General features: G+C 50.5%; 1 protein-coding gene across 1 annotated transcript; it reads right to left on the bottom strand.

Moving 5' to 3' along the window:
* Positions 1-3606: 3606 nt before the first annotated feature.
* Positions 3607-24653, bottom strand: SUN5 (Sad1 and UNC84 domain containing 5). The gene is made up of 13 exons (XM_032294899.1): positions 24483-24653; positions 23105-23163; positions 22884-22958; positions 21977-22043; positions 20887-20948; positions 17689-17738; positions 16427-16461; positions 15723-15831; positions 9045-9123; positions 7420-7535; positions 5494-5661; positions 4863-4949; positions 3607-3783 (listed from the first exon to the last, which is right to left on the bottom strand). The coding sequence occupies exons 1-13, from the start codon at positions 24557-24559 to the stop codon at positions 3628-3630; spliced, it is 1140 nt and encodes a 379-aa protein (XP_032150790.1). The 5' UTR covers positions 24560-24653; the 3' UTR covers positions 3607-3627.
* Between the last annotated feature and the right edge of the window lie 315 nt (positions 24654-24968).

Raw genomic sequence — 24968 nt, 5'->3', positions numbered from 1 at the left:
TCTGTCGCATCCCTGGGCCCTGACCACCGTCTGTCCCATCACCGGGCCCTTGTCACTATCCGTCTGGGGATCCTGGGTCTCATCACTGGGCCTTTCCCACTGTCTGTCCAGGGGTCTCATCCAAGGGGTCTCTGAGTCTCCTCATGGGCCCTTGTCACCGTCTGTCTGGGGGTCTTGGAGCCTCAGAGAAGCAGCCTGCCCCAGCCAGGCCTGTTCTGGCCTCCAGGGATTAGCGGATTAGCTAAAGTCCTGGGGCTTGATGGAGGCGCCACTCTGGGGGCCCTGCGGGTGGCTGGCGCTGTGCACCTCCGGTCCTTGTCTTGGTTGCCTTGGAGAGCTGGCTCCCACCCTGGCTGGCGGCCGACTCCTCTGCGGCAGCCCAGTGGGTGGGCTGAGTGGCAGGCAGGCGGCCAGCCTTGTGCATTGTGGACCTGGACTGGGGGTGGATGGGAGGGAGACCTTCGTTCTCCTGCTGTTCGACAAAGCTTCCTCCCCTACCCCTGCTGGGCTGAATCAGAGTCCTGTTGTAGGACTTGGGTGAGGCCAGGTCCCTTGCAGGGCCTCAGCCTTCTTGTCTGCGCAGAGGGGCTGTTCGAGTGCACTGTGAACCATAATGCTCCACCCAGGGAACGCTGACCTTGGAGGATGGGAGGGAGTGTGGGGTAAGGGGTGGGGAAGGGGTGGGTGGATAAAGGGGACCTGATCATCTGGGTGGTGGCTGAGCCACATGCAGCGGGCCCCTCGGATGTATGACAGAACTCCCATTCACTAAGAGCTTTTCTCAGCCATCTGGGTCAGGGTGGGGTGGGCCACCATCTACTCCCTGGGACAAGAACCAGCGTTTAACCCTCTACTCACAGCTCCACAGAGTTGGTTCAGCCAAGCCTACTGAGACCTGAATGGCTATGGGAAGAGTTGGGGGAGGGGGTGGACCAAGCATTTTGGGGCCTGGCAGGTCTGGATTGGGGGTCAGAGCATCACTGTGACTCACTGTGTGACCTTGGGGAGCTGTCACATCTTTCTGTGCCTTGGTTTCCTCATGTCTGGGGGAATGTTCAGTCCCCACAGTCGAGGATAGATGTGGTGACAGGTGTCAGCACACCATGGATTAGATAGTGTTTGTGGACCAGGTGTCCACTTGGGAGAATTACATGAACCCTCAGGAGGGTGGCATGGAGTTGAGAACAAGTGCCACATGAGTGTCAGATAGCAGGAGCTTCCTCCATTGCAGCCCTGACCACAGAGAATGTCACCTAGGGTAAGGCTCACATTCATCTTAGCCCTAAAACTGGTAAAGTATCCAGGATTAAATTTGGCAAGAAAATTGCAGATTTCATATGAAAAAAGTGAGGACACTTGACTGAAGGATGTTGAAGGAAAACCACAAGAAATGGGAGAAGAGTTCATGTTTTGAGAAGAGCTGACATGGCCAAGAGATTTGTTCTTCATGCATAAAACCAGTGCCAATCCAGCAGCATTTACAAAATGCAAGTTGACAAGCTGATTCTCAAGTCTGCCTGGAAAACAAAGTGGATGAGAATGGCCAAGAAGGTTTTGAAACAGGAAGAAAGAAGGGGTGCTGGCATGAACACATACCAAATGTATTCCCAAGCTGGTGTCACAGAGCATGGTGCTGATGCAGGACCACACAGGGGTAGATGAAACAATGAAAGAGGCCAAGCACTGCATGGAGGGTGTTTCCAAGCTCTGGGAAAAGACAACCATTCAGTGATAATCCCGTATTGTGGTCTTAATCCCATACACAAAAATTAAATTAGGTCCCTGCCTCACACCATACACAAAAATAAATTCCAGATGCATTAAGGAGCTTTTATACATTTATGTTTTGTATGGGTTTATGCAGTAAGAAGTGTATATATATTCATATATATGTATGTATAAAATGTGTGTGTAATAAATTAATAAAAGACCAGCCTGGCCAACATCGGGAAACCCTGTCTCTACCAAAAAATACAAAAACTAGCTGGGTGTGGTGGCAGGCGCCTATAGTCCCAGTTATACAAGAGGCTGAGGCAGAAGAATTGCTTGAACCTGGGAGGTGGAGGTTGCAGTGAGCCAAGATCAGACCACTGCACTCTAGCCTGGATGCCAGAGTGAGACGCTGTCTCAAAAAAAAAAAGAAAAAAAAAGAAAAAGAAAAAAATGAATAGAAGAAAATACAGAAGTACATGTCTATAAACTTGGAGCTGGGGATGTCCTTCCCAACAATGCACACATCTTAGGTGCCATAAAGAAAAGCATTGAGTTGATAATATTTTCGAGAAAATATGTTGAACAAAAGACACTTAAAGACAAACGATTGGGAAAAAACACAGACCAGCTGGAGGGATGAGCCTGGGAGGGGCACACAGGGGTGGGGGAAGCAGGGTTTCAATGGATTCACTTTTTATCAAACCTCAGTTTGGTTTTGCTTTTTAATAACAAGAATGGCTTACGTAAAAACTACCCTAGTGATGCCAGGCTGGACATGTGGCTTCCAGGTCCTCTGATTGCTGGGAGGAGCAGGGAGCAACAGGGATGTGAGGTGACCCCTTGAAGCCTATTCCACTGTGAAGCCGGTCAGAGATGGGCCTGGGCCAGGTGCTGGAGGAACCCCAGGTGCTGGCACGGAGGCCCGGCAGGCGGCCAGAGTGGCAGATTCAGCAGCAGGGTGGGCTGGTGCAGGGTGCCCTCCCTGGAGACAGGCATATTTCTGGCCTCTCTGCCCTTCTAATGCCCAGCTGCTCCTGTGCCAGCATCTCCACCTCCCTGTTCCTGCCTGCTAGGAATTCCCTCTCTCGAAGGCTCTGGTTCCTGCCGCCATTCTGGCTGGGCCAGCCTACCCTATTGTGGAGCTCTAGGCCTCCTATCACTTGCCTGGTGACAGAGGTTGGCAATAACATCGAGGATCATTTACCCAGTAGCTATCGTGTGTCATGCTCTGTGCTGAGAGCCTGTGTGCACAGCTGCTGTAGGTACCAGGAACAGGCACTGTTTTCAGCGCCTCTGTAAGCTCTCAGGACAGTGCTGGAGCAGGTGGGACTCCGCTATGGCAAAAATTACACAGACAAAATGTGAGTGACTGAAGTTGGGGAAACAATACTTACATACCTGGAAAACCTGAAGTCCAGAAAGGGTGTCTGACTTGCCCAATGTCACACAGTAAATTGTCAGTATGATGTTGAAATATTCCACAGTAGGAAGAGTTGGGACCTCTCATCGATCACTTTGTCTGACACAACAGGCATAATCCTGTCCCTATTTTATGGCTGAGGAGACCAAGGCTCCTTGAGGGTAGGGTCTTGACCAATGTCACACACAGTTTGGGGACAGAGCTTAACTTGAAGCAGGAAAGGCTTCTCACGTACAGGAGTCAGACTGCTTGTGTTTGAGTCCTGGAGCTGCCATTTGTTGGCTGTCACCTGCAGCAAGTCAGTTTGCTGCTTGGAGCCTTCACTGTCCCCATCTGTGAATGGGGTCTCCTGCGGCTGTTGAGAAAATGCCTGGGCACCCGGCACGGGAGCAACCATTGCTAGGCATCAAATGCTCAGATGTCAAAGGCTAGCCCACCCTCTCTCTTTGGGGCCAAAAGATACTCAGACTTGGTCTGGGCGTACAGAATAAATTTTAATCTCTCTCAGGATAGGGGTTCGGGTGAGGCTGCTCCCTGGGCGGAGCCACAGAGCCGTGCACTCGCACGCGGTACAGGCAAGTGAAGCCTGGGTTACCCCAGTTGCTTGAGATCTTCACCTTGACTGCGCCGAAAGCCCGGGCCGGCTGGTTCTGGAAGAGAATGTCACAGAGGCCGACCACCCATAGACTCCCACCCTGTCTGTCCAAAGGTGGGGGGTGGAAGGAAACGTTCCCACTTCATAGGTGGGGAAACTAAGGCCCAGAGAGGATGGTGGACTGTCCCAAGGCCACACAACAAGTCACTGTTCAGGAGCTCTTACTGAAGATGCTGAGGCCAGAAGGACAGACATACTGTGGATGAGGAAACGTCCCAGTCTCGGTGCTGTGGGATCTTGGGCAAACCTCCACCCATTCTGGGCTTCAGTCTCCCACTCCTGCCCCGCCCCTCTGTAAGATGGGAGTGGTACTCTCTGCTTCCCAGGATTGCCATGGACGTGAAATGAGATTTTGGGGCCAGCGGCTTCCAGCATCTGGCACACAGTAACTGCTCTGTAAGTGCAGCCCCTCCCCTTTTTTGCCAAGCAAAAGGGGGTGGAGCCTGTGTTTATTACGCTTCCTACCTAGTGCAAAAAGTGGGGCAGGCTTAGCCTTCACTGGTTGGCTTCCATCTCCCAGGGAATGACAGAAGGGGAAACTGAGGCCCCAGAGAAGCAGGGCTTGGCTCAAGCTCATGTATAATTTATGGTTGGGGTGAGATTCGGGCCAGCAAGGGTTTGATTCAAGCCTCAGGGCCATTCCAGTGGTCACTCCAGATCTGCTTCTGTTTCCAACCCCCTCCCCTCAGGCCTCAGTTTCCCCACCTGTGGTTGGATCAGGTGCCGATTCTGGGGCCACCCAGTATGGGGACTCTATCTTAGAGCCAGCAGCCCCTGCCCATGGGACCCTCTTGCTCAACGTCTGCTGTCCTGGGAAGAAACGCAGCAAGAGGGCTCCCGGGCACATCAGGGAAAGGGGGAGAGGTGGCCACAGGTGGTCGGGTCTCCCAGGAGTCTCACTTGGCCTTGGGCAGCGGCTGCCACTCTCTGAGCCTCAGTTTCCTTGCCTGTCAAGCAGGTTAGTCATGACTGGACACCTCCTGGGGATACTGGGGATGAAGAGGGGGGGTCCCTGGGGACAGGCTGCACACTGCATTCAGCAGGGGCTCAGCACAGGCAGCTGTTCGCGAGTACCTGGAGCGGGAACATCTGGATGACGTTTTCTGGCTGAAACTGAAATGCCCCAAGGAACACCTCCTCCCTGGGGGAGCTCTCCATGCCCTGTGGAAGCAGAACCATGGAGAAGTTGTCAGATACCAGCAGGGCCCTCAGAGGGTGTCTCCCCTCTGCAGAGGAGACTTCACACTTCCCAGGATGGGAGCTCACTACCTGTCCGGGCACTGCTCCGCTGCAGCACAGTGCAATGAATAGGAGAGAGCACTGGACTGGGAGCCAGAGGCTCAGGGTCTATTACTAGCTCTGCTACTGACTTGTAGGACTGAGGTGTTTCCCTGATCCTTCTACGGACCTATTTTACTGAGACAGTCCAGATAATTCTTCAGACCTTCTTAGCAAAATGGGGGCTCCATGGTCTCTGCAGACTATCTTGGCTCTGAAAGCTTGGTTTGAAATAGAGTAGCTGTTTATCCCCTACCCTTGAAGGCTGAAATCGGACCCCAGCCCCGGCCACTTCCAGCCTCAATCGAGTTGCACCCAGCCCCTCCCCTGCATGTGTTGCGCGGACCCTGTTTACGCCAGCCTGGAATACCACCACTGGAAGCTTGTCATTTCAGCTAAGCATGGCTGCCTGTCGGGGAGTGCTCACATAGACAACAAAGTCCTTGGGGGCAGTGTCCAGGCTGCCTGACAGTGAGATGGTCTTGGGGATGTGTTGCAGCGTGAGGTTGGACAGGTAGATCTTCTGAGCCAATCGGATGGTCACCTGGCCGCGGTCACCCTCAAAGGCCCAGCAGTTGCCAGGTGTCACGTTGGGCTAGAAAAGGCAAGTACAATAAGGGATATGCTGGTGGGGGGTGGTAGAAGGCATCATCCCACCTTTGATCCCCTGCACTTCCTGGGCCCTCCTGGGTGAACCAGTCCTTCCTTGTCTCCAAAGCTTGGCTCAAGTGCCACCCCCTCCAGGAAGCTCTCCTGACTGCCCATGCAGGGGTAAGCCTTCCCTCAGTTCAGTGCAGTGAGGAAGGGCCCTGCTTGGGGCCTCTCAGCCTCCACCGTCTCCCGATTGGCACCCATTCATTCATTCACTCATTCATCCCTCCCATTATTCTTTACACAGCCTCACAATCACCCCATGACTTAGGCACCATCACCATCCCCATTTTGAAGGTGAGGAAGCTGAGGGGAGGAGCAGGACAATGACTGGCCCAGGCCATGCAGGCTGAAAGTGCAGCTCTGGGAGTCTGACCTTGGAGCTTGGCATTCGTCACCACAATCTCCTGCCCCACAGATGGGGAAACAGGCCCAGGGAGAGAAAGAGGTTTGACAGAAATCACCCAGGAAAGGCGTTTACTCGGTAGGTTCTGAGCTTCCTGGAGCCATGGCATGGACAGTCCTTAACTGAACAGCAGATGCTAGCCCAGGGGTGCGGGGGGGCTGTGGGCATCAGAGGAGCTAGGCCCAGGCAGATGGGGAGTCAGCTGGGAAAGGGAGCTGAGGGAACAGCACGGGACAGGCCCAGGGCGAGCCAGGCTTGGTGAGGTGCGGACCCGAAGACAGCTCAGTCAGCCTGAAGCCAGGAGAGGGCCCCGGAGGGCCAGAGTCTTGGCTGGGCCGCTTTTCACTACTGCTCCAAACCTGACTGCTGCCAGTGCTTTGCAACCCAGCCACTGTCCCCGCTGCCCCCCGCCCCAGCCTGGATCTGTGCACCACGCTGTACTCCGGGCCCTGTGCTTGGCCTGTGGCCCTGGGTTCTCTCTCCCTGCGGATATGCTCGTTCTTGGCTGCCTCCTCCAGAAAGCCCCTCGCCCCATCCACGCTGAGCAAGGCCCATGCCCCAGCTTGACCCTGAGTGCCAAGATCTTGGAGCTCCTTAAGGTAGAGTCCACGGATAAATGGCCTGTGACCTTTTGGCATTTCCAGGGTTGGCCACTGGGATGAGACTCTCAGCCGGTGTTCACTGAATGGAGGCACCTGCTGTGTGACCAGGACAAGCCCTTTCCCTTCTCTGTGCCTCATTTTCCTCTTCTGTGAGGCAGGATCCTGGAGGGGCGAAGAGCTCAGGTTTGAACTCTGGCTCTGCTATGTACTAGTGACCAGCTGTAAGGCCGCAGTCAAGTGACTTGGCTCTTGGAGCCTCAGTTTCCTCTTCTGCAAAATGGGTCTATCATAGGCCTGTCCCCAGTGTAGTCCTGACGTTTCTCTGACCCTCAAGTCTTGAGGGCTGAGTGGTGGGGTCCTTTCCAATGCCAAAGCAAGCTGTCCCTCCGCTTTGTTCTACCCTAGCCCCGGCAGCCCCTGCAATCAGTTCTCACCTCCTGCCCCTGCCCTCTCCCAGCCCCCACCTAGTCAATAACCCCTCCTCCTGCCCCTGGCCTCTCCCAGCACCCCCCTCATCAACAGCCCCTCCTCCTGCCCCCTGCCTTTGCCCTGTGTCTGTCTCCTGTTCCCACCTCTAACCCTGCTCCCACCCACTCCCTCTGCTCCCACCCCTACCTCTTCTGCCAGCTCCTGTCCCCAAACCCTGCCCGGACCCCTCCCCTGCTGCTGTCCCATCTCCCGCCATTGCCCCTGCCTCAAGGATCACGTCAGGGGGCTGTGCGTAGTTCCACAGCCTGATCCAGTTCCAGTAGGAGTGGGCCTTGTCGTGGTTGTAGGTGGCTGACGTGTGCTCAAAGTCAACGCTGGCCCCTGTATACGAGAAGGCGGTCTCAGCCAAGCAGCCGGGCTTCTGCCTGGTGGAGCGGACCCCACTGATGGGGCCCTCACTATGAGCTGGGTGAGCACTTTGGATGAGTCACTGGCCCTGCTCTCCTCTAGGAAATGGGATTGCAGCCACGTTAATAATGGTCATCATGGTGGCTATTATTTTTTATTTTATTTTATTTTTTAGTTTTTGAGATGAAGTCTTGCTCTGTCCCCAGGCTGGTGTGCAGTGGCGCGATCTTGGCTCACTGCAACCTCCGCCTCCATGGTCCAAGCGATTATCACGGTGGCTATGATTAGCACAGCCATGGTGGTGGCAATGGCCTCCCTGTCGTAGGGCTGCCGTGACACTGAGATGAGATGTCAGAGCACGTTTCCCGAAGTGCCTGGCACAGGGTAAGCACTCCCCATCTAATATCTGGTGATGACCGATACCCACTGTGCAGAGGAGGAAATTCCAGCCCTGAGAGGCTAAATGAGGCCCAGCACTCAGGGTCTGGGCTGACATCATCTGACCCCATGTCTCCCTGAGCCTGGGGGTGCCTGAGTCAGCGGTGCTGCCTGGTAGGGATCTGCGCCCCCCGCCTGTGACCCAGACCTCGCCTCCCCCCCGCTGTCCCTGACTCGCTCTCACCGGCCTCCTCACAGGGTCCCTTGGCCTGGAATGCTTTCTCTCCTCACCAAGTCTCAGCCCAAATGTTCCCCGGAGCAGAAGGCCTTTCTGCCCAGGTCCCCTCCCTCCCTGCCGCCTGCCTTATTTTTCTGGAAGCCCTGATTTTTCTGTAATCCCAGCTACTCATTGAGACAGAGTCTCTCTCTGTTGCCCAGGCTGGAGTGCAGTGGTGCGATCTCGGCTCACGGCAACCTCTGCCTCCTGGGTTTAAGTGATTCTCGTGCCTCAGCCTAATGAGTAGCTGGGATTACAGGCATGCGCCACCATGCCCAGCTAATTTTTGTATTTTTATTAGAGACAGGGTTTCTCCATGTTGGCCAGGCTGGTTTTGAACTCCTAACTTCAGGTGATCTTCCTGCCTCGGGCTCCCAAAGTGCTGGGATTAAAGGCGTGAGCCACTATGACTGGCCCTGAAGCACTGATTCTTGAGCGCGGGGGTGGGGACAGCTCTGTCCTGCTGACCTGTGTGCCTAGCTCCAGATTTGGAGAATAGTGGTGGGTGGGAGCGGTGGCAAGGTGAAGCCGAGAACAGCCCGAGCACATAGTAGGTGCCTCATAGATCTTCTATAATGTTGAGGGTCTGTGGATTACTGTGCTCCCTCCCACCCGACTCCATCCCTACCCCCCATACCCCACCTCGTCCCAGACCCCCTTGAGAGAAAACAAAATTGTAGCAAGAAAACCAGCTTGGAGCAGAGGTCAGCTCTGAGGATGAACTTCTCAGCAGCAGAGGGTGTACCACACCAGGAGTGAAGCTCACCCTCTGTAGAGCTTCTCAGGACACTTGAGGCAGTCAGGTGGTGGGGAAGGGGGTCACTTACCCGTAGACTTCAGGGCAAAGTCTGGCTTTTCGATGTAATCTCCTTGTATCATCTTCATTATTTTATGGGCCATCTTTTGCTGAGAAGGGAGAAAACACATGCTGTGCACTGGTGTGTTGTCAGGAACTGTGATCCCCACGTGTCCCTGGGAGGTAACAGACAGGGTGCCCCCCTCTCCCTGACAGCCCGGCCCTGCCTGCGGAAGCCTGTGGCTCTACTGTGAAAGCCCAGGTGACGCAGAGCCACCCCAACCCCACCCAGTGGGTTCACGGGGTGCTTTCAAGTCCACCGTGACCGATGTCGTTCAGGGGTCCCGGAGTCTCAGAGAGGTTAAGGCAGGGGCTCTGATGTCAGGACGACCTTTACTGTTGTGGGGCCTTGGGCAAGTTACTGCCCCTCTGAGTCTCGATTTTCTCACCTGTAAGATGGGGACAATAATCGTGTCTACCTCCCATTAAAGATCTAGAAAGCCCCTACTATGTGCCAGGGCTGTTCTCGATGTCACATATGCGCATCCTATCCCCTCCCAGCACCCCTAAGAAGTATGTATGCATTACTGTCATCCTTGTATGAAGGATGAGAACACGAAGGCACAAGGTGTGAGCTGTTCAAGGTCACGCAGCTGGTGTGAGGCAGAGCATCATTGTGGTTCCAGGGTTCAGGCCCTTAACCACGCCACTCTGCTGCCAGATGCAGATGGCAAAGCACTTAGCGCAGTAGGTACACAATAAATACCAGCTGTTCTTTCTATTAGACTCTTCACAGTGGTGGAAGATTCTGTTTTCCAAAAATGGCTGCAGCTGGGCCTCCCATTCCAGGCTCTTCTTTCAGTGTGACCTCCCACTGAGAGGTGGGGTCTAAGTTCCCTTCCCACCACTCTGGGCTTATAACTACGACGGAGGTGATGCTGGTGTGACTTCTGGCGCTAAGTCCTAAAAAACAATATAGCACTGCCTGGTTCTCTGGGGACGCTCACTCCCGGAGGCCAGCTGCCATGCTGAGAGGAGGCCCGGGCCACACGGAGAGGCCACAGGTGGGTGCTTTGATCCACAGCCCTGAGTTCCCAGCTTATAGCCAGCGCCAATCTCCAATCACGTGAGTGAATCCAGATGAATCCAGCCCAGCTGCAGAGTCATCTCTGGCCTTCAAGTCTTCCCAGCGGAGGCCCCAGACACCATGGAACAGAGACAAACCATCTCCACTGTGTCCTGTCTGAATTCCTAACCCACACAATCTCTGAGCACAAGTGGTTGTTTCACACCACTAAGTTTTAGGATGGCTTGCTATGTATGGTAACTAGAACAGCAGCGAGGCTGTTACAAGGCAGTCATTACGATTCTATCATGTTGATGTGCAAACTGAGGCTCAGAGAGGTTGATGAGCTGCCTGAGGTTACACAGCTCCAAAAGGCAAAAAGTCCCCAACTCCTCCGCTCATTGGCGGGGCAAATTCTCACCTATTACTTTTCAAAACTGGGTCACCAACCCCAAGGAATTTCCCTGATGGCCCCACCCTCTCTCTGCCCAAGGCTGGGTGCAGGCTTCTTCTCTGGGATCCTCAGGCTCTGGGACTGCCTTGAGGACAAGGATGAGCTCTAGTTGATCCCCGATCCTGGATTCCTAGCACACAGTAGGCACACTTAGGGACTGCTTACCATATGACAGATATTAGTCTCAGTTTACATGAATTACCACGTTTAATCATTTTCTAGATGAAGAAACAGAGGCACCAAGACAGTAGGTAATTGACCAGAGTCACACAGCTTATAGTTGGTGGAGATGAAATTCAAAGCCCAGCAGCCTGACTCTAGAGCCAGTCCTTATAATCACTATCCCTGACTGCCTTTGTAAGTCATAGCGGGGCTTCCCTCCCCACTGCAGAGGAGACACCTGCCATGAGCCTCACTGTAGTGAGTGACTGACGTGGGCTTTCCTCCTGGGTCTGTCTGAACAGAGCTTAGAGGGGAGATTCAGGAGCACTGCAGATCTATGACTTTGGGACAGTAAAAGGTAAAGACGAGTTTTAGCAAAGTTTTGCTGAATCTTGCACAATGCAATTTCCCTTTGTGAATTCTTTTAAAAATTCAGCATCTGGCCGGGCGTGGTGGCTCGCAACTGTAATCTCAGCACTTTGGGAGGCTGAGGCGGGTGGATCACCTGAGGTCAGGGGTTCAAGACCAACCTGGACAACATGGTGAAACCCCATCTCTACTAAAAATGCAAAAATTAGCCGGGCGTGGTGGCGTGTGCCTGTAATTCCAGCTACTTAGGAGGCAGAGGCAGGAGAATTGCTTGACTCTAGGAGGCGGAGGTTGCAGCCAAGACTGCACCATTGCACTCCAGTCGGGGCAACAGAGTGAGGCTCTGGCTCAAAAAAAAAAAAAAAAAAAAAAAATTCAGCTTCTAGGTAAAGATGACGGATGAAACATCATCTAATTTTACTTTCCCAGCACTCCATTACAGCTTCAGTAAAGGGATTTAAAAAGACACAAACCCATATGCACAGGCAGCATGGGAGAGGAGAAAACCAGGCTGTGGGGATGGTTGTCCACGCTGTGCACTGCAGAAGGGTTTCCAGTTAAGGGCCCTGTGCGGGGCTGACACCCAGCTCTTCCCCTGTTCTTTGATTTGGAGGAAGGTGCGTTTTGCAAATTTGGCTGCCCAGCACAGGTAGCTTTTTCCACTCTGTAAAAAGGCACCATGTGTCCCAGTAGTGGCCCTGGAGACAGCAGTAATATTCTGTGCTGGGAAAAGGTCTTGACGTGTGTGTGACGGATTATATGTTGTTTACCGAGAAACGATGGCAAGGAACACTGAGCTGTCCCCAGGCAGAAGACTGCTCAGGGCGTTATGGAATAGTGAGCAACGTGTACCGGTCATGCATTGGTTAAACCAGCTCCCGAAACACAGGCTGCATGGGCTCGTGCCCATTGCTGACTCGCAGAGTGCCTTCTAGCTGATTTCTATTTCAGTAGTGAACCGGCACTGTCTGCCCGTTTAGTCTGTCTTTATTCTATGAAGAAACACTGAACACCTGCTTAGTAAAAACAATCACTTGTTCACAGAAAATAAACATGTGGGTCGGAGTCCGCTCTGGGCTCTCAGCTCTGAAATGCTGAGTCCCCTGATGTCCCACTCTGATTCCCACTTTTGCACTCTATCCTTGTTTCTGTTTCTTAATTCCTTCAGCGCCACCTGGGCTGGGTCTCCACGCCGAGCTGGTCTTGGCAATTCTGGAAGTTGTCTTATACATTGTCGGGTGTTCAGCAGCGTCCCTGGCTACCCACTGGATGGCAGGAGCAACTCCTTCTCACATTGTAACGAACAAAAATGTCTCCAGACATGGCTGTATGTTCCCCAGGGGGCGGAATCATCCCCAGTTGAGAACTACTGCTTTAGCAGAAATGAGAAATCTGCATCTGAAACTGGCCATCCTCAAAAAGCTCAGGACTGGTGCCCTTAGGTGCCCTTAGGGTGGAGAACTGGGCATTAAGCCATTTGAGAGGCAGATTCCCTGGGGACTCCCTCTCACTCTGAGAAGCTGAGTGACTTCTCTGTTCCCCAGTAGAAGACTAGAAGTTATTCCCTGGAGAGGGCAAAGCAGAGGGGCTCTGCTGGGACAGGTGAAAGTTTCTTAAACAGGACACCCAAAGCACTGCACATAAAATAAAAGATAGCTACATTGGACTACATTAAAATCCGGCATTTTTATTGGTCACCATTGAGAATGAAAAGCCACACTATAGACTGGGAGAAGGTATTTGCAACATGTACCTCCCATAAAAGATGTTTGCTCAGAGCAGGTAAGAACTCCCACACATCAGTAAGAAACAGCACTCTCCCCCAAAGGCAGCAGACAAAATCCAGACGGCCACTGGATACACGAAAAGACCCTCCACATTATTAACAACCAGCACTGCAAATTAAAACCGTAGTGAGACACCACTTCTCACCCTGCAGAATAAAATTAAAAAGACTTAGGACACCAGTTGTTGGTGGGGATGTGGTACAACTGGAATGTACTTTCCACGAGAGCGTAAATTGAACAACTGTTTGGCAGCATCTAATCACATGAACACACTCAGACCCTACGACCCAGCAATTCCGCTCCCAGTCATACCTACTCCCAAGGTCAGTAAGGATATATGTTCCCAACGGTATGACAAAAGTTAGAGTTGTTCAGGAGCTGGGATCCAAATAACAGGAGGTTCAAAAATGAAAATGGAGCAAATGGAGCAAACGGTGCTGGGGGAAATCACCAATTTAGTCACCGAAGGCCAGGGGTTTCCAGATTGATGGGTTCCAAAGGGTGGCCAGCCCATAGGCACATCTGTGGAACCAACAAGGACCAGATGAACTAAAATTCTACAGAGTGGACCGCCATTCTGAGCTGTGCTGGCATTTTTTTTTTGTCTGTTTGTTTTAAATCTCTGGGGGCATTTGATGATTCTAGGCATGGGCTAAGGATCTGGGCTTAGGCCAGATAATGGGCCGCTGCTACTACGGGTGAAAGAGAAAGAAGCAAAGTTTCTAATGGTGACGAAGAGCTAAGGTAATGAAACTGGGGACTCGAGGAGCCTCAAATACGGCCAGTTTTCTTCACAAGGTATTTAGTGAATTTCAAGTTTGTAACAGGCCACTTCAAAGGTTTCTGAAAGGCAGAACCATCTTCACAGTGCTTAGGAAACGAAGTCCCTTTGAGGGAGGGCACCCCAAAACACAACAAGCAAGAGATCAAAGCCTTAAAACAGGGAGTCTGTTTTGTGTCAGAACCACCTGGAAGACTTGCTGGACTACAGATGATTGGTTCCCATCTTCAGAGCCTCTGATTGAGTAGGTCTGAGTGAGGCCTATTAATTTCAGTTGCTTACATTTTCCCAGGTGATATTGATGCTACAGGCACATGGGCGGTACTTTGAGATCCATTGCCCTAGAAGGGGTGGTGAGTCAAGACTGTGCTTCAGCTGCACTTCAGCTGGGGGCACTAAACCAATTCTGGGCACAATTAGAAGCCAAGAATCCAAGTTTGTCACTGGGCCCAGAGGCTGTTGCATTCACGAAGGGGTGAGAGACAAATTTGGAGACCCGTGAGGCCTTAAACATATGGTAAGTCTTTGCCACTAAGACATTTGCCAAATTTTTGAAACTGCATGGGAAGGAGTCTAAAGAGTTAAGCTTAAAACCTCTAAATAAATTTTTTAAAAATTCTGACCCAGCTCTATCTGAACTAGCTTAATGCATGTCTAGATGGAAGTGATAATCTACTTCATCTTCCTCATAAAGAAAAGGAGAACTTTCTCTAGTGGAATTACAATTATTTGGAACAGCTACAGTTGTTCTTTATACAATGTTCAGAAAACACTAAAAGTTACTAGACTTGAAGAGGCAAGTCCATATGATTGATACCCAAAATAAAAAGCAGAAAAGAGAGGGGTGCCACAGATGATCCAGATACTGGATTTAGCAGACAAGGATTTTAAAAATGCCTGTTGCTAATGTGTTAATTAAAATAAAGGAAAAGATGGACAACATAGGTGAAATGTTGGAGAATTTCATCACAGAATTAGTCTGTGAAAAAAATCAAAGGTATATCCTAGAACTAAAAAATACAGTATCTAAAATTAAGAACTAAGGCTGGATGTGGTGGCTCATGACTAATCCCAGTTAGGAGGCTGAGGCAGGTGGATCACTTGAGGTCAGGAGTTCAAGACCAGCCTGGTCAACATGGTGAAACCCTGTCTCCACTAAAAATACAAAAATTAGCTAAGCATGGTGGCACGCACCTGTAACCCCAGCTACTCAGAAGACTGAGGCATAAGAATCACTTGAACCTGGGAGGCAGAGGTTGCAATGAGCTGAGACTGCACCACTGCACTCCAGCCTGGATGACAGAGGGAGACTCTGTAAACAAACAAACAAACAAACGAAGAAAAAAACTGAATGCGTGGATTTAATAGTAAATTGGAGAGACAGAATGATGCAAGATTATTAGTAAACCTGAAGAAAAGTTAATAGGAAAATATCAAAACATAAGCACATATAGAAAAGTAATGAAAAAATAAACCAGGTAATAACGTATGAATCACATGAAGCACTCTAAAGGCCTTCAAAGCATAGGCCTAGGATAGGTGTAATTAGAATCCAAGGAAAGGAGACAGATAATGGAAAACAAGAAATATTTTAAGAGATGAAAGGTAAAAATTTTCCAAAACTATTGAAAAAATGTCAACCCACAGATTCAGTAAGCTCAGCAAAACCCAAACCAGGTTACATGTAGAACATTGGAGACAAAAAGAATGTTCTCTAAGCTACTAAGGATAAAAAATAGATCATACTCAAAGGATCAATAATAAGAGTGATAGACTTTATTTATATCAATAGCAACAGTATAAACTATAATACAGTGGTGGGTTTCTTTCAAAATTCTCAGGAAGAACTATTTCATATCTAGAATTATATACCCAGCCAAACTATCAACCAAGTACAAGGACAGAAAAAGATGTTTTTAAACATACAAGCACTAAAAAAGAGACTTCTTTCACTCTTTTCCTGGAAGTCACTGGGAAATGTTCTCCATTAAAACGAGAGATAAAACCAAGAAAGATGACTTGAGGTACAGGAAACAGGACATCAAACAAAGAGAAGTTAGATATTTGGTGCAGAATAGCCAGCATCTCACCTCATCAGACATGGCTTCCATCTCCTGGAGCTTGGCAATGAGCAGGTTCATGCTACCTCGGAGGTCCTGGATTTCCCCACTGTGATGTCGCACCTTCTCCTGGTACAACCTTATCAGGAAGGAGTGATCACAAGAATGGGTTGATTTGTGATGCTGTTGTTGTTACCTTCAGATTTTCTGTTTGCTAGTTGGCTCTCAAAGAATGAGTTTCAGATTTTCCCACTCTCTTGGGTACATCCTTGGACCCGTTCATCAGGTTATTATCTCTAAAACATCACTCATTCTCTTCCTTCTGCTTGGAATATCCTTACACCTAGCTCATTCCTTCCAAATATTCCTGAGCATTTTGTCTGCAATTAAGGATGCTGCCATCAGGCGGTGTCTTGGTTAAAATTTTTTCCAGCACCATTTGCTGAGTACTGACTATGGGTCAGGAACTATTCAAGACACTTCACATTCTCTTTAATGCCCATAATTGCCAAGAGCAAGATGGGTGTTATGCTTCATCTAATAGATGAGGAGTCAAAGGCCCAGAGAGAAGAGGTGGCTTGCATAAGGTCAGCCATGTAGAAAGTAAGGGAGTTAGGATTTAAACCCAGGTTGGTCTAACTGCAGAGCATACGTTTATAGCCAATACACCCCAGATTCTTGCTGTAGCTCTGCTCTTTAGGTAATAATACGGTTACTCAGAAGATTCCTCTTACCTCAAGCTCTGCAGTGGACTAGTTATGCTGTCATCCTGGTGGAGTATTGAGAAAAGTCAGGGTCTCCTTCAGATGGCTTCATCTGGCCCCAGGAGAGCTTCATCCATCTATTCCCTCACAATCATAAACCCACACATTCATCCACCTTCCTGTTGACTCTTCCATTCAACCACCCACCTATAATTTCTCCAAACTCTAATTTACTGTCCTTTTTACTTATCCATCCACACCTTCCTCCATCCACCCTTCTATCCATCTACCCACCCTCCCTTATCAATCTATTCTTCCATCTCCCCAACCTCCCCCATCTAGCTACACTCTAATACATATACCCTAACCCATCTACCCACTCAGTCATCCATCCGTCTATCCACCAACCTACCCACCCACTCATCTATCCCATCTGATCTTCCATCCACCCATCATTTCATCCATCTATTCTCTTATTCATGCATTCATCACCTAGCCTCCTACAGTCCTAATCCATCAAATCCAACCTTCCATTTGTCCAACCTCCCATCCATTCTCTCTCCATGCATGCTCCCATCTGGCCATCCAGTCATCCAACATTGACAGTGGCAACCCTGTTGCTGGTACCAAGCTAAACATTGCTGGGGTGAATAGGACCTGGCTCCTTCCTTCAAGAAGCTGCCAGTACAGCTGGAGAGACAGTGACGACCACAGAAAATTATAGGAGGAAAGAGGAATGTGACCACTTCTGCCTGGGTGTTCCTAGAGGAGGTGACATGTTAGCTGGACCTTGATGGATATGAAGGGGTTCATAAGGAGGAAAAGAGGAGGGGGAGGGACAGGCCCTTCAGATCCCCTTTCTGAGGTCCTCTGAGACATTTTGCTGATATCAAATGGAGAGTCTCGCCGCTTATTCCCCCCTCCTTCCTCCTCAGTTTCATTGCTGTTAAGCAGAAGGACAGGCTGCCTTAAGTACAGACATGTGTTCCCTGCTGCCACCAGCCCACTTTAAGTGGGGCCTTGAGAAAGGAGAGATAGGTCGTCTCTGAGAGTAAGTGACAGGAGAGCCATCTTGGAGGAGGGACTATCTCATCCAATCTTTGAAAGTCACCTCCAGCAGAAGAGATGGGTTCTAGGTGGGTGGCATGATGAAGGGAGAGCTTTGGATCTGGGTTAAGTCAGGATCTGATTAGGGGCCTGGTTTGGTGAGAATGAGTGGAGTTATGGAGGTGGTATTGACTGGTTAGGGTGAGACCAGTCGGCTGTAGGGCCCGAGGAGGGTGCACACTCACCTGCCAGACTGTCATTTTCGATGGTAAGTGAACAGAAAACATCCAGAATCCTGTGAGGTCATGAGAATAAGAATGAGCCGTTTAACGTGCAAGATTAATCACCTAGGTGCTGGAGTTAAGACCTCTGGGTTCAAATCCCAGCTATGCCACTTGCTAGCATTGTGCAACATTGGGGGAATTACTTAATGCTCCATACCTCAGTTCCCTCCTCTGTAAAATAGAAATAACAGTAATATCCACTTCATGATCAGATGATATCAAATATGTAATATGTGGCCCATAAACCAAGTAATCTGTGGCTCCCCCTTCCCTGTTCCAACTCTATTGGGGATAATTGTCATAGAGAAGAAGGCACTCTGCATTTTATGATCTCCAGGCTGGCTGAAATGCCACCATTCAAGCCATTATTTAAAAGTCTTGGCCGGGGGCACTGGCTCACACTTGTAATCCAAGCACTTTGGAAGGCTGAGGTGGGTGGATCACTTGAACCCAGGACTTCAAAGACTAGCCTGGCCAACATGGTGAAACCCCATCTCTACAAAAAAAATACAAAAATTAGCCAGGTGTGGTGGTGCAGTGAGCTGTGATTGTACCACTGCACTCCAGTCTAAGTGACAGAGCAAGACTCTGTCTTAAAAAACAAAAAAGAAGTAAGGGTCCTCCAGGTTATTATAAAGAAAAGAGTTCCAGCTGCCTGGGAGGCTGAAGCAGGAGGATCACTTGAGCCAGGAAGTTGAGGCTGCAGTGAGCTGTGATCCACTAGACTCCAGGCTGGGCAACAGAGTGAGACCCTTCCTCAAAAAAAAAAGAAAAAGAAAGAAAAAGCCTCTACTGGGGTAGGAGAATTGCTTGAACCCGGGAGACAGAGGTTGCAGTGAGCCAACATCATGCCACCGCACTCCAGCCTGGGTGACAGAGACTCCATCTCAAAAACAAAAAAACAAAAACCAAAATACACAGTCTTTAAAACTTATTTGTTGTTTTTGATAAAACCCTCAACTAACTAGGAATAGAAGGGAACCTCCTAGCCCTGATAAAGACCGTCTATGAAGTGCTCCAAACTAACATTCTATTTAATGGTGAAAGACTGGACGCTTTTCCCCTAAGATCAGGGACAAGACCGGGATGTCTGCTCTTGCCAATTCGATTTAACATGGTACTGGAGGTTCTAGCCAGGCCAGTTAGTCAAGAAAGAGCAGTAGGCCAGGAGTGGTGTCTCACACCTGTAATCCTAGCACTTTGGGAGGCTGAGGTAAGATGGTTTGAGGCTGGGAGTTCTAGACCAAACTGGCCAACACAGCAAGACTCCATCGCTCCAAAAAGAAAAATTAAACAAAAATTAAGAAAATTAGCTTAGGGAGGTGGTGCACGCTTATAGTCCTAGCTACTCAGGAGGCTGAGGTGGGAGGATTGCTTGAACCCAGGAGTTCGAGGCTGCAGTGAGCTATGATTGCACCACTGCACTCTAGCCTGTGACAGAGCAGGACTCTGTCTTAAAAAGCAAAAAAGAAGTAAAGGTCCTCCAGACTATCATGCAGAAAAGAGTTAAACTACCACTATTTGCAAATGACATGACCTTGCATGAAAATTTGAAGGGATCTGAGGTTAGGTGCCTTGCCTCATGTTACAACGAAAAATTGGGTTCAGCAAGGTTGCAGGATACAAGATCAAGGTACAAAAAGTCAGTTGTGTTTCTATACACTAGCAATAAATAACCTGAAAACTAAATTAAGAAACCCATTTCTTTTTTATTTATTTGAGACGGAGTTTCACTCTTGTTATCCAGGCTGGAGTGCAATGGCACGATCGCAGCTCACAACCTCCACCTACCAGGTTCAAGTGATTCTCCTGCCTCAAACTCCGGAGTAGTTGGTATTCCAGGCATGCAGCATCATGCCCAGCTAATTTTGTATTTTTAGTGGAGACAGAGTTTCTCCATGTTGGTCAGGCTGATTTTGAACTCCCGACCTCAGGTGATCCACCCACCTCAGCCTCCCAAAGTGCAGGGATAACAGGCATGAGCCACTGTACCCGGCAAGAAACCCATTTCTAATAGTGTCACAATAAAGGTGTTATGCAGGCCGGGCACGGTGGCTCATGCCTGTAATCCCAGCACTTTGGGAGGCTGAGGCAGGTGGATCATGAGATCAGGAGTTCAAGACCAGCCAGGCCAAGATGGTGAAACGCTGTCTCCTCTAAAAATACAAAAATTAGCTGGGTGTGGTGGCACACATCTGTAATCCCAGCTACTCAGAAGGCTGAGGCAGAGAATTACTTGAACCCGAGAGGTGGAGGTTGCAGTGAGCTGAAATTGCACCACTGCTCTCCAGCCTGGTGACAGAGTGAGAATCCATCTCAAAAACAAACAAACAAACAAAAAAACAAAAAATCCCCAAAAAGGTGTTATTTATAAAAGATGTTATTATAAAAGTCTTATTTGTTGGATTTTAAAGCAGGACAGCCGGGCATGGTGGCTCATGCCTGTAATTCCAACACTTCTGGAGGCTGAGGCGGGTGGATCACAAGGTCAGGAGTTCAAGACCAGCCTGGCCAATATGGTAAATCACTGTCTCTACTAAAAATACCAAAATTAGTCGGGTGTGGTGGTGGGCGCCTGTAATCCCAGCTACTCAAGAGGCTGAGGCACAAGAATCGCTTGAACCCAGGAGGTGGAGGTTGCAGTGAGCTGAGATCATGCCACTGCACTCCAGTCTGAGCAACAGAGTAAAACTACATCTCAAAAAAAAAAGAAAAAAGAAAGAAGAAAAAATCAGGGCAGCTCTCTAGGACTCACTGTTTACTCTCCTATGAGGAGCCGATTCTCCCTCCCTCCCCCACCCCCAGCCTCCACTCCAAAGCCAGCATATTTCAGGGAGGGAGGAGATTCCTTCGCTTGGGAAAGCTAAACTGTGCGTGGGAGGTGCGGGTGGCGGCTGGAAAGACCCTGGAAACCCAGAAAGCGGGAGTAATAATGTTCATAACATGGTTTGGGAGAGTGTTACAATTTCCAAAGCATTTCTTGGCTTTCAAAATATTTTCATGGTCATCTTTTCATTTCATAATTCTCACAGCAATACCCATCAGGCGGATGGGGAAACTGAGTCACACGGTAGGGTGGTGTCTTGCCCAATGTCCCATAGTCAGTGCCAGGGTGCAGGGATACCTCAACCTGGGACCGGGCAGGGCCCTGGGACGCACCGAAAGCACAGAGGAGCAGAATGCCTGTCTTCTCCATGAGCTTCTGGAATAGCAGTTTGCACCTGGAAGGCAGGGAGCGGTGGTCAAGGCCGGGTGGGCAAGGCTCTGCCAGGTGTTCACCCTCCTCCTCCTCATTCTCTTTCTCTGTATGCATGCTGTTTTCCCCACCCCTTCTTCTCTCCCTGGTGAACTCGTCCTTTGGAATTTAGCTCAAATGTCCCCTCCTCCGAAGGCCTCCGCCGGCAATGCTCCCAGCCCTCTGAGCTTGGCGGTGTTTTGGTGCCTGCCTTTCCCACCTGACAGGGAGCTCCTGAGTGGTGAGTCTGAGCTAGTTTTAAATTTAAAATTTAAACTTCAAATCAATGAATGAGGTGGATATCTCTGCTGGAATTTGGAAGAATTTCCAAGGACAGGAAGGGAAAAGGGAAAGAATGGGGCAGGCCCTCCGGGCAGGAAGAACAGCACGTGCTGCGCTGGGTGTGGTGGCTGATGCCTATAATCCCAGCACTTTGGGAGGCTGAGGTGGGAGGATCAATGGCATTCACGACCAGCCTGGGCACTTTGGCGAAACTCCCTCTCTATAAAAAATACAAAATTTAATCAGACGTGGTGGCGTGTGCCTGTAGTCCTAGCTACTTGGGAGGCTGAGGTGGGTTGAGCTCCAAAAGTAGAGGCTGCAGTGAGCTGTGACGGCACACTGCACTCCAGCCTGGTGGGAGAGTAAAACACTGTCTAAGGAAAAGTTAACAGCACGTGCGAATGTGTGGAGGCGAGAAGAAATAGGGCTAGGAATGGGGTGTCCAGGGAGCGAGGACCCTGGACTTGCTGACCCAGTGGGTCTCCAGCAGGAAGCCAAGCGAGAGCAGCCTGGAAAGGAAGGGTGGGGTAGGATTCCTGTGTGCTGCAGGCCGAGGGCTGGAGCGATGGGGAGCCACAGTGGGTTCTGGAGTGCGGGTGTCTGACAAAAGCCAGGTTTGGGATAGCTTTTCTGGTCTGGCTACCAAGGAGAGATCCAAACTGATGGAGGGGCTGTCATGGTCCCCAGCTGCCACTTCCCACTCCCATCACCCTTTCCTGCCCTCCCGCTCACCTGCATGTGTTGAACAGAACCTGCTGGGCCTGAGTTCTCAGGAAGAAGGCCAAACAGGTGACCCAGGCTGCACAGGAGACAGGAAAGCAGTGAGTCACTGCACCCTCATCTTTGTCCCATTGCAAGGATCTCCTGAACTTTCTGGGGCTGGGGGATGTCCTGGAGCTGGGAGACCCTCTTGACTTGCTGGCCAAGCCCAGGACAGCACGGGGCTCTGCTTGTGGGTATGTGCTAGCCTGGAGGGAGTACAGGTCCTATAGGTGGGCACTGCTTGCCACTGGCAGTTAATAGGCAATAGTGACTCCGGAGCACAAAAAGCCTGGAATGGAACAATGCCCATTTCCAGACCCTGAGAGCGTGGCAAGAGCAGGGGCCTTGTCTGCTTCATTCCCGAATGCCCACTGTGGAACTAGGCAAAAAGTAGGGATTCAGGCTGGATGGGAAGGCGGAGGACACAGGGGTCGATGGAGGAAGGAAGAAGAGAATGGCTGTCTGGCTTGGAAGATGGATGAATTGGGAAGAGATGAGAGGGTGGGAGACTGAGAGAACGGGCGGATGAACAGAGGGATGGCTGGCTGGATGTGCCTGTGGAGTAAGGTCTGGGGGAATTAATGAACTCGCAGGTGGATGGATGGGTGAAACCTGTGGCCGGGCTGGTGGTAGAGGGTTGGCAGCTAACTCTTCCTCCAGATAGCAAGCCTCCCTCCCAGTTGCCCTCTCCAGCTGCCAAAGACATTGGCAGGAATGACATCTCCAATGGGTAGATCTTCAGAGTGCAGCCTGCAGCTCTCCACCAGCCCTGTAGCCCAGGGCAGGCCTTGCGACCCCCAGGTCAGCCTGGACTGAGGCCGGACCCTCTCTCCAGGCCCATGTTGATGGCCAAGGTGATTCTTCAGTAGATACGTACACATGCATCCCAGCATGCACTGAGTCAGGCCTAGGGCTTGAGCATTGATGCGGACGGGCAACAGGAAGGCGTCATCTGCAGAGAGCACAGGACAATCACGTCACATCCCTGCCCCTCTGCCCCTGCCCCTGGCTGGGTAGCCCCAGGTTGTCCATTTGACATCTCTGAGCCTCAGCCCCTCAGCTGCCCTTGAAGATACCAAGGCACCCATCCCTGCTCACTCATGTTTGAGGAGGGGTCCTCTGCCATCCTGCTGGTGTTCTGGCCTCGCTGGGCAATCCTGGAGATGACAAGATTCATGGTCGCATTTTACAATTAAGAGGAACAGAGTGTCCTTGGAACATGCATACTACATTCCAGATTGGGAAACGTTTAGAGAAGTTTGCCTGTGATTTGGGGACAGATCCAGGTCTGGCTGACCCCAAATCCAGGTTGTCACCAAGGAAAAGACTCAGGTTGCTGTGGCAGTCACAAGGTTGTCACCATGTCCCAGAGGTTGGCAGAAGCCTGGTTTTGCCCCTTTGTCTGCTCCTGCTCCATGTGATTTTAGACCATCCTGATTGGTTGAAGCCTGCTGTCGTGCCCCCATTCCCTGCGCTGTGATTGGTTCAAGGGCGAGGAAGTCTATGGGGGGAGGTGGGGTGGGGTATGGGGGTGGTCAGGAGGTAAGAAGCTTGGGGGAAAGGTTAGGTTTAGGATTAGCTAAATGAGACCCACAGAAAACGATGTTTACTCTCCTTCCCCTAGACAGCCACATTTCTGCCTGACACCCGGAACTGTGGTGGCCATCTTGTGACCAGGAGAGGAGGCTAAAAGAGCAAAATGATGACAGGAGCCTGGGTCTTGGGTGGCATGGCAGGACTGAGGAATTCGCGCAATCAGGAGCCTCCTGCTCCTTGGGACCTCTCGAAAGGTGAGATTTTAAAATTTCCTTTTTTTCTTAAGTCAAAGGTCTCTAAACATTTTTATCACACCCTCAGTGTATTTGTTTGTTTATTAATAAATTATATATACACCCAATTGTGCTAATACATTATCCTTTCCAAACGTACAGATTTCTTGATGAAATTCCTGAGGAATATAGATGAAAAGAGGGTGAAAGTCATGCAGCCAAGTCTGGTCATTTCTTGCCTCCCCCGTGTGAATTGTTTGGTATACTCTCTTGGGAAACATGCCTGGATCTGGGTGCCCAGAGACAGGCATCATTTTGAGCTGGAATTTCTGTCACCTGCAGCCAGGGACCCTCTGACAGATAAAGATGGTGAAATACTTGTTTCCTTGTTAACTAACAGGCTCCCTCACTAGACTGTGAGCTCCATGAGGGAAGGGAACACATCAGGCTGGTACCGCACTGTGTTCCCTGTCCTCTGTGCATTGCCTGGCACATAGTAGGTGCTCAATAAATACATGCTGGAAAGATGGCTGCTTCGCCACTTCCTGGCTGGGAAACTTTGGGAATGCCACTGCCAGCCCTCTCTGGTCTCGGTGGCTGCCTCTGTACAGTACAGTGACAAATGCTGCTCACCTCCAAGGATAGGGTGGAAGGGCAGCATTTTGTAAACTGTAAAGGGCTGGGCAAGGGGGGGCTGCCATCCTCACCTCCGGGGCCTGCGGTTGGTGGCCACATCTTCAAGTAGGGCACCTGGGTCCCCAGGGCTCCTTGAGGACCGTGGCATGGATTTCCTTCTCTAGGACTAGGGATGGAGGCGGGGATCACTGGGAGCTGGTGAAGAGGAAGTGGCTGATGCCTGTGAGTGCCCCCTGAAAGGTGCCAAGTGGAATCTGTCAGGTCATTGGAGTAGTTGGCACTGTGACCTCACAGAGCAGGTGGGCGGAGGGGCAGGGGGTGGGGGCTAGTCTCCAGCTTGGCCCTGGACCTTACCCAGAGGAAGCCATTGTGAACAACTTTCCTTTTTTTTGTTTTTTTTTTTTTTAGGAAACGGGTTTCGCTATGTTGGTCAGGCTGTTCTTGAACTCCTGACCTCAGGTGATCCACCCGCCTCAGCCTCCCAAAGTGCTGGGATTACAGGTGTGAGCCACTGTGCCTGGTTCAACTTTCCATTTTTTTTTTTTTTTTTTTTTTTG

The sequence above is a fragment of the Sapajus apella genome, unplaced genomic scaffold (genome assembly GCF_009761245.1).
Source record: "Sapajus apella isolate SASKATOON/1434 unplaced genomic scaffold, GSC_monkey_1.0 scaffold33, whole genome shotgun sequence".
In the NCBI taxonomy this organism is placed as follows: Eukaryota; Metazoa; Chordata; class Mammalia; order Primates; family Cebidae; genus Sapajus; species Sapajus apella.
This window is presented reverse-complemented; position numbering and strand designations above follow the sequence as displayed.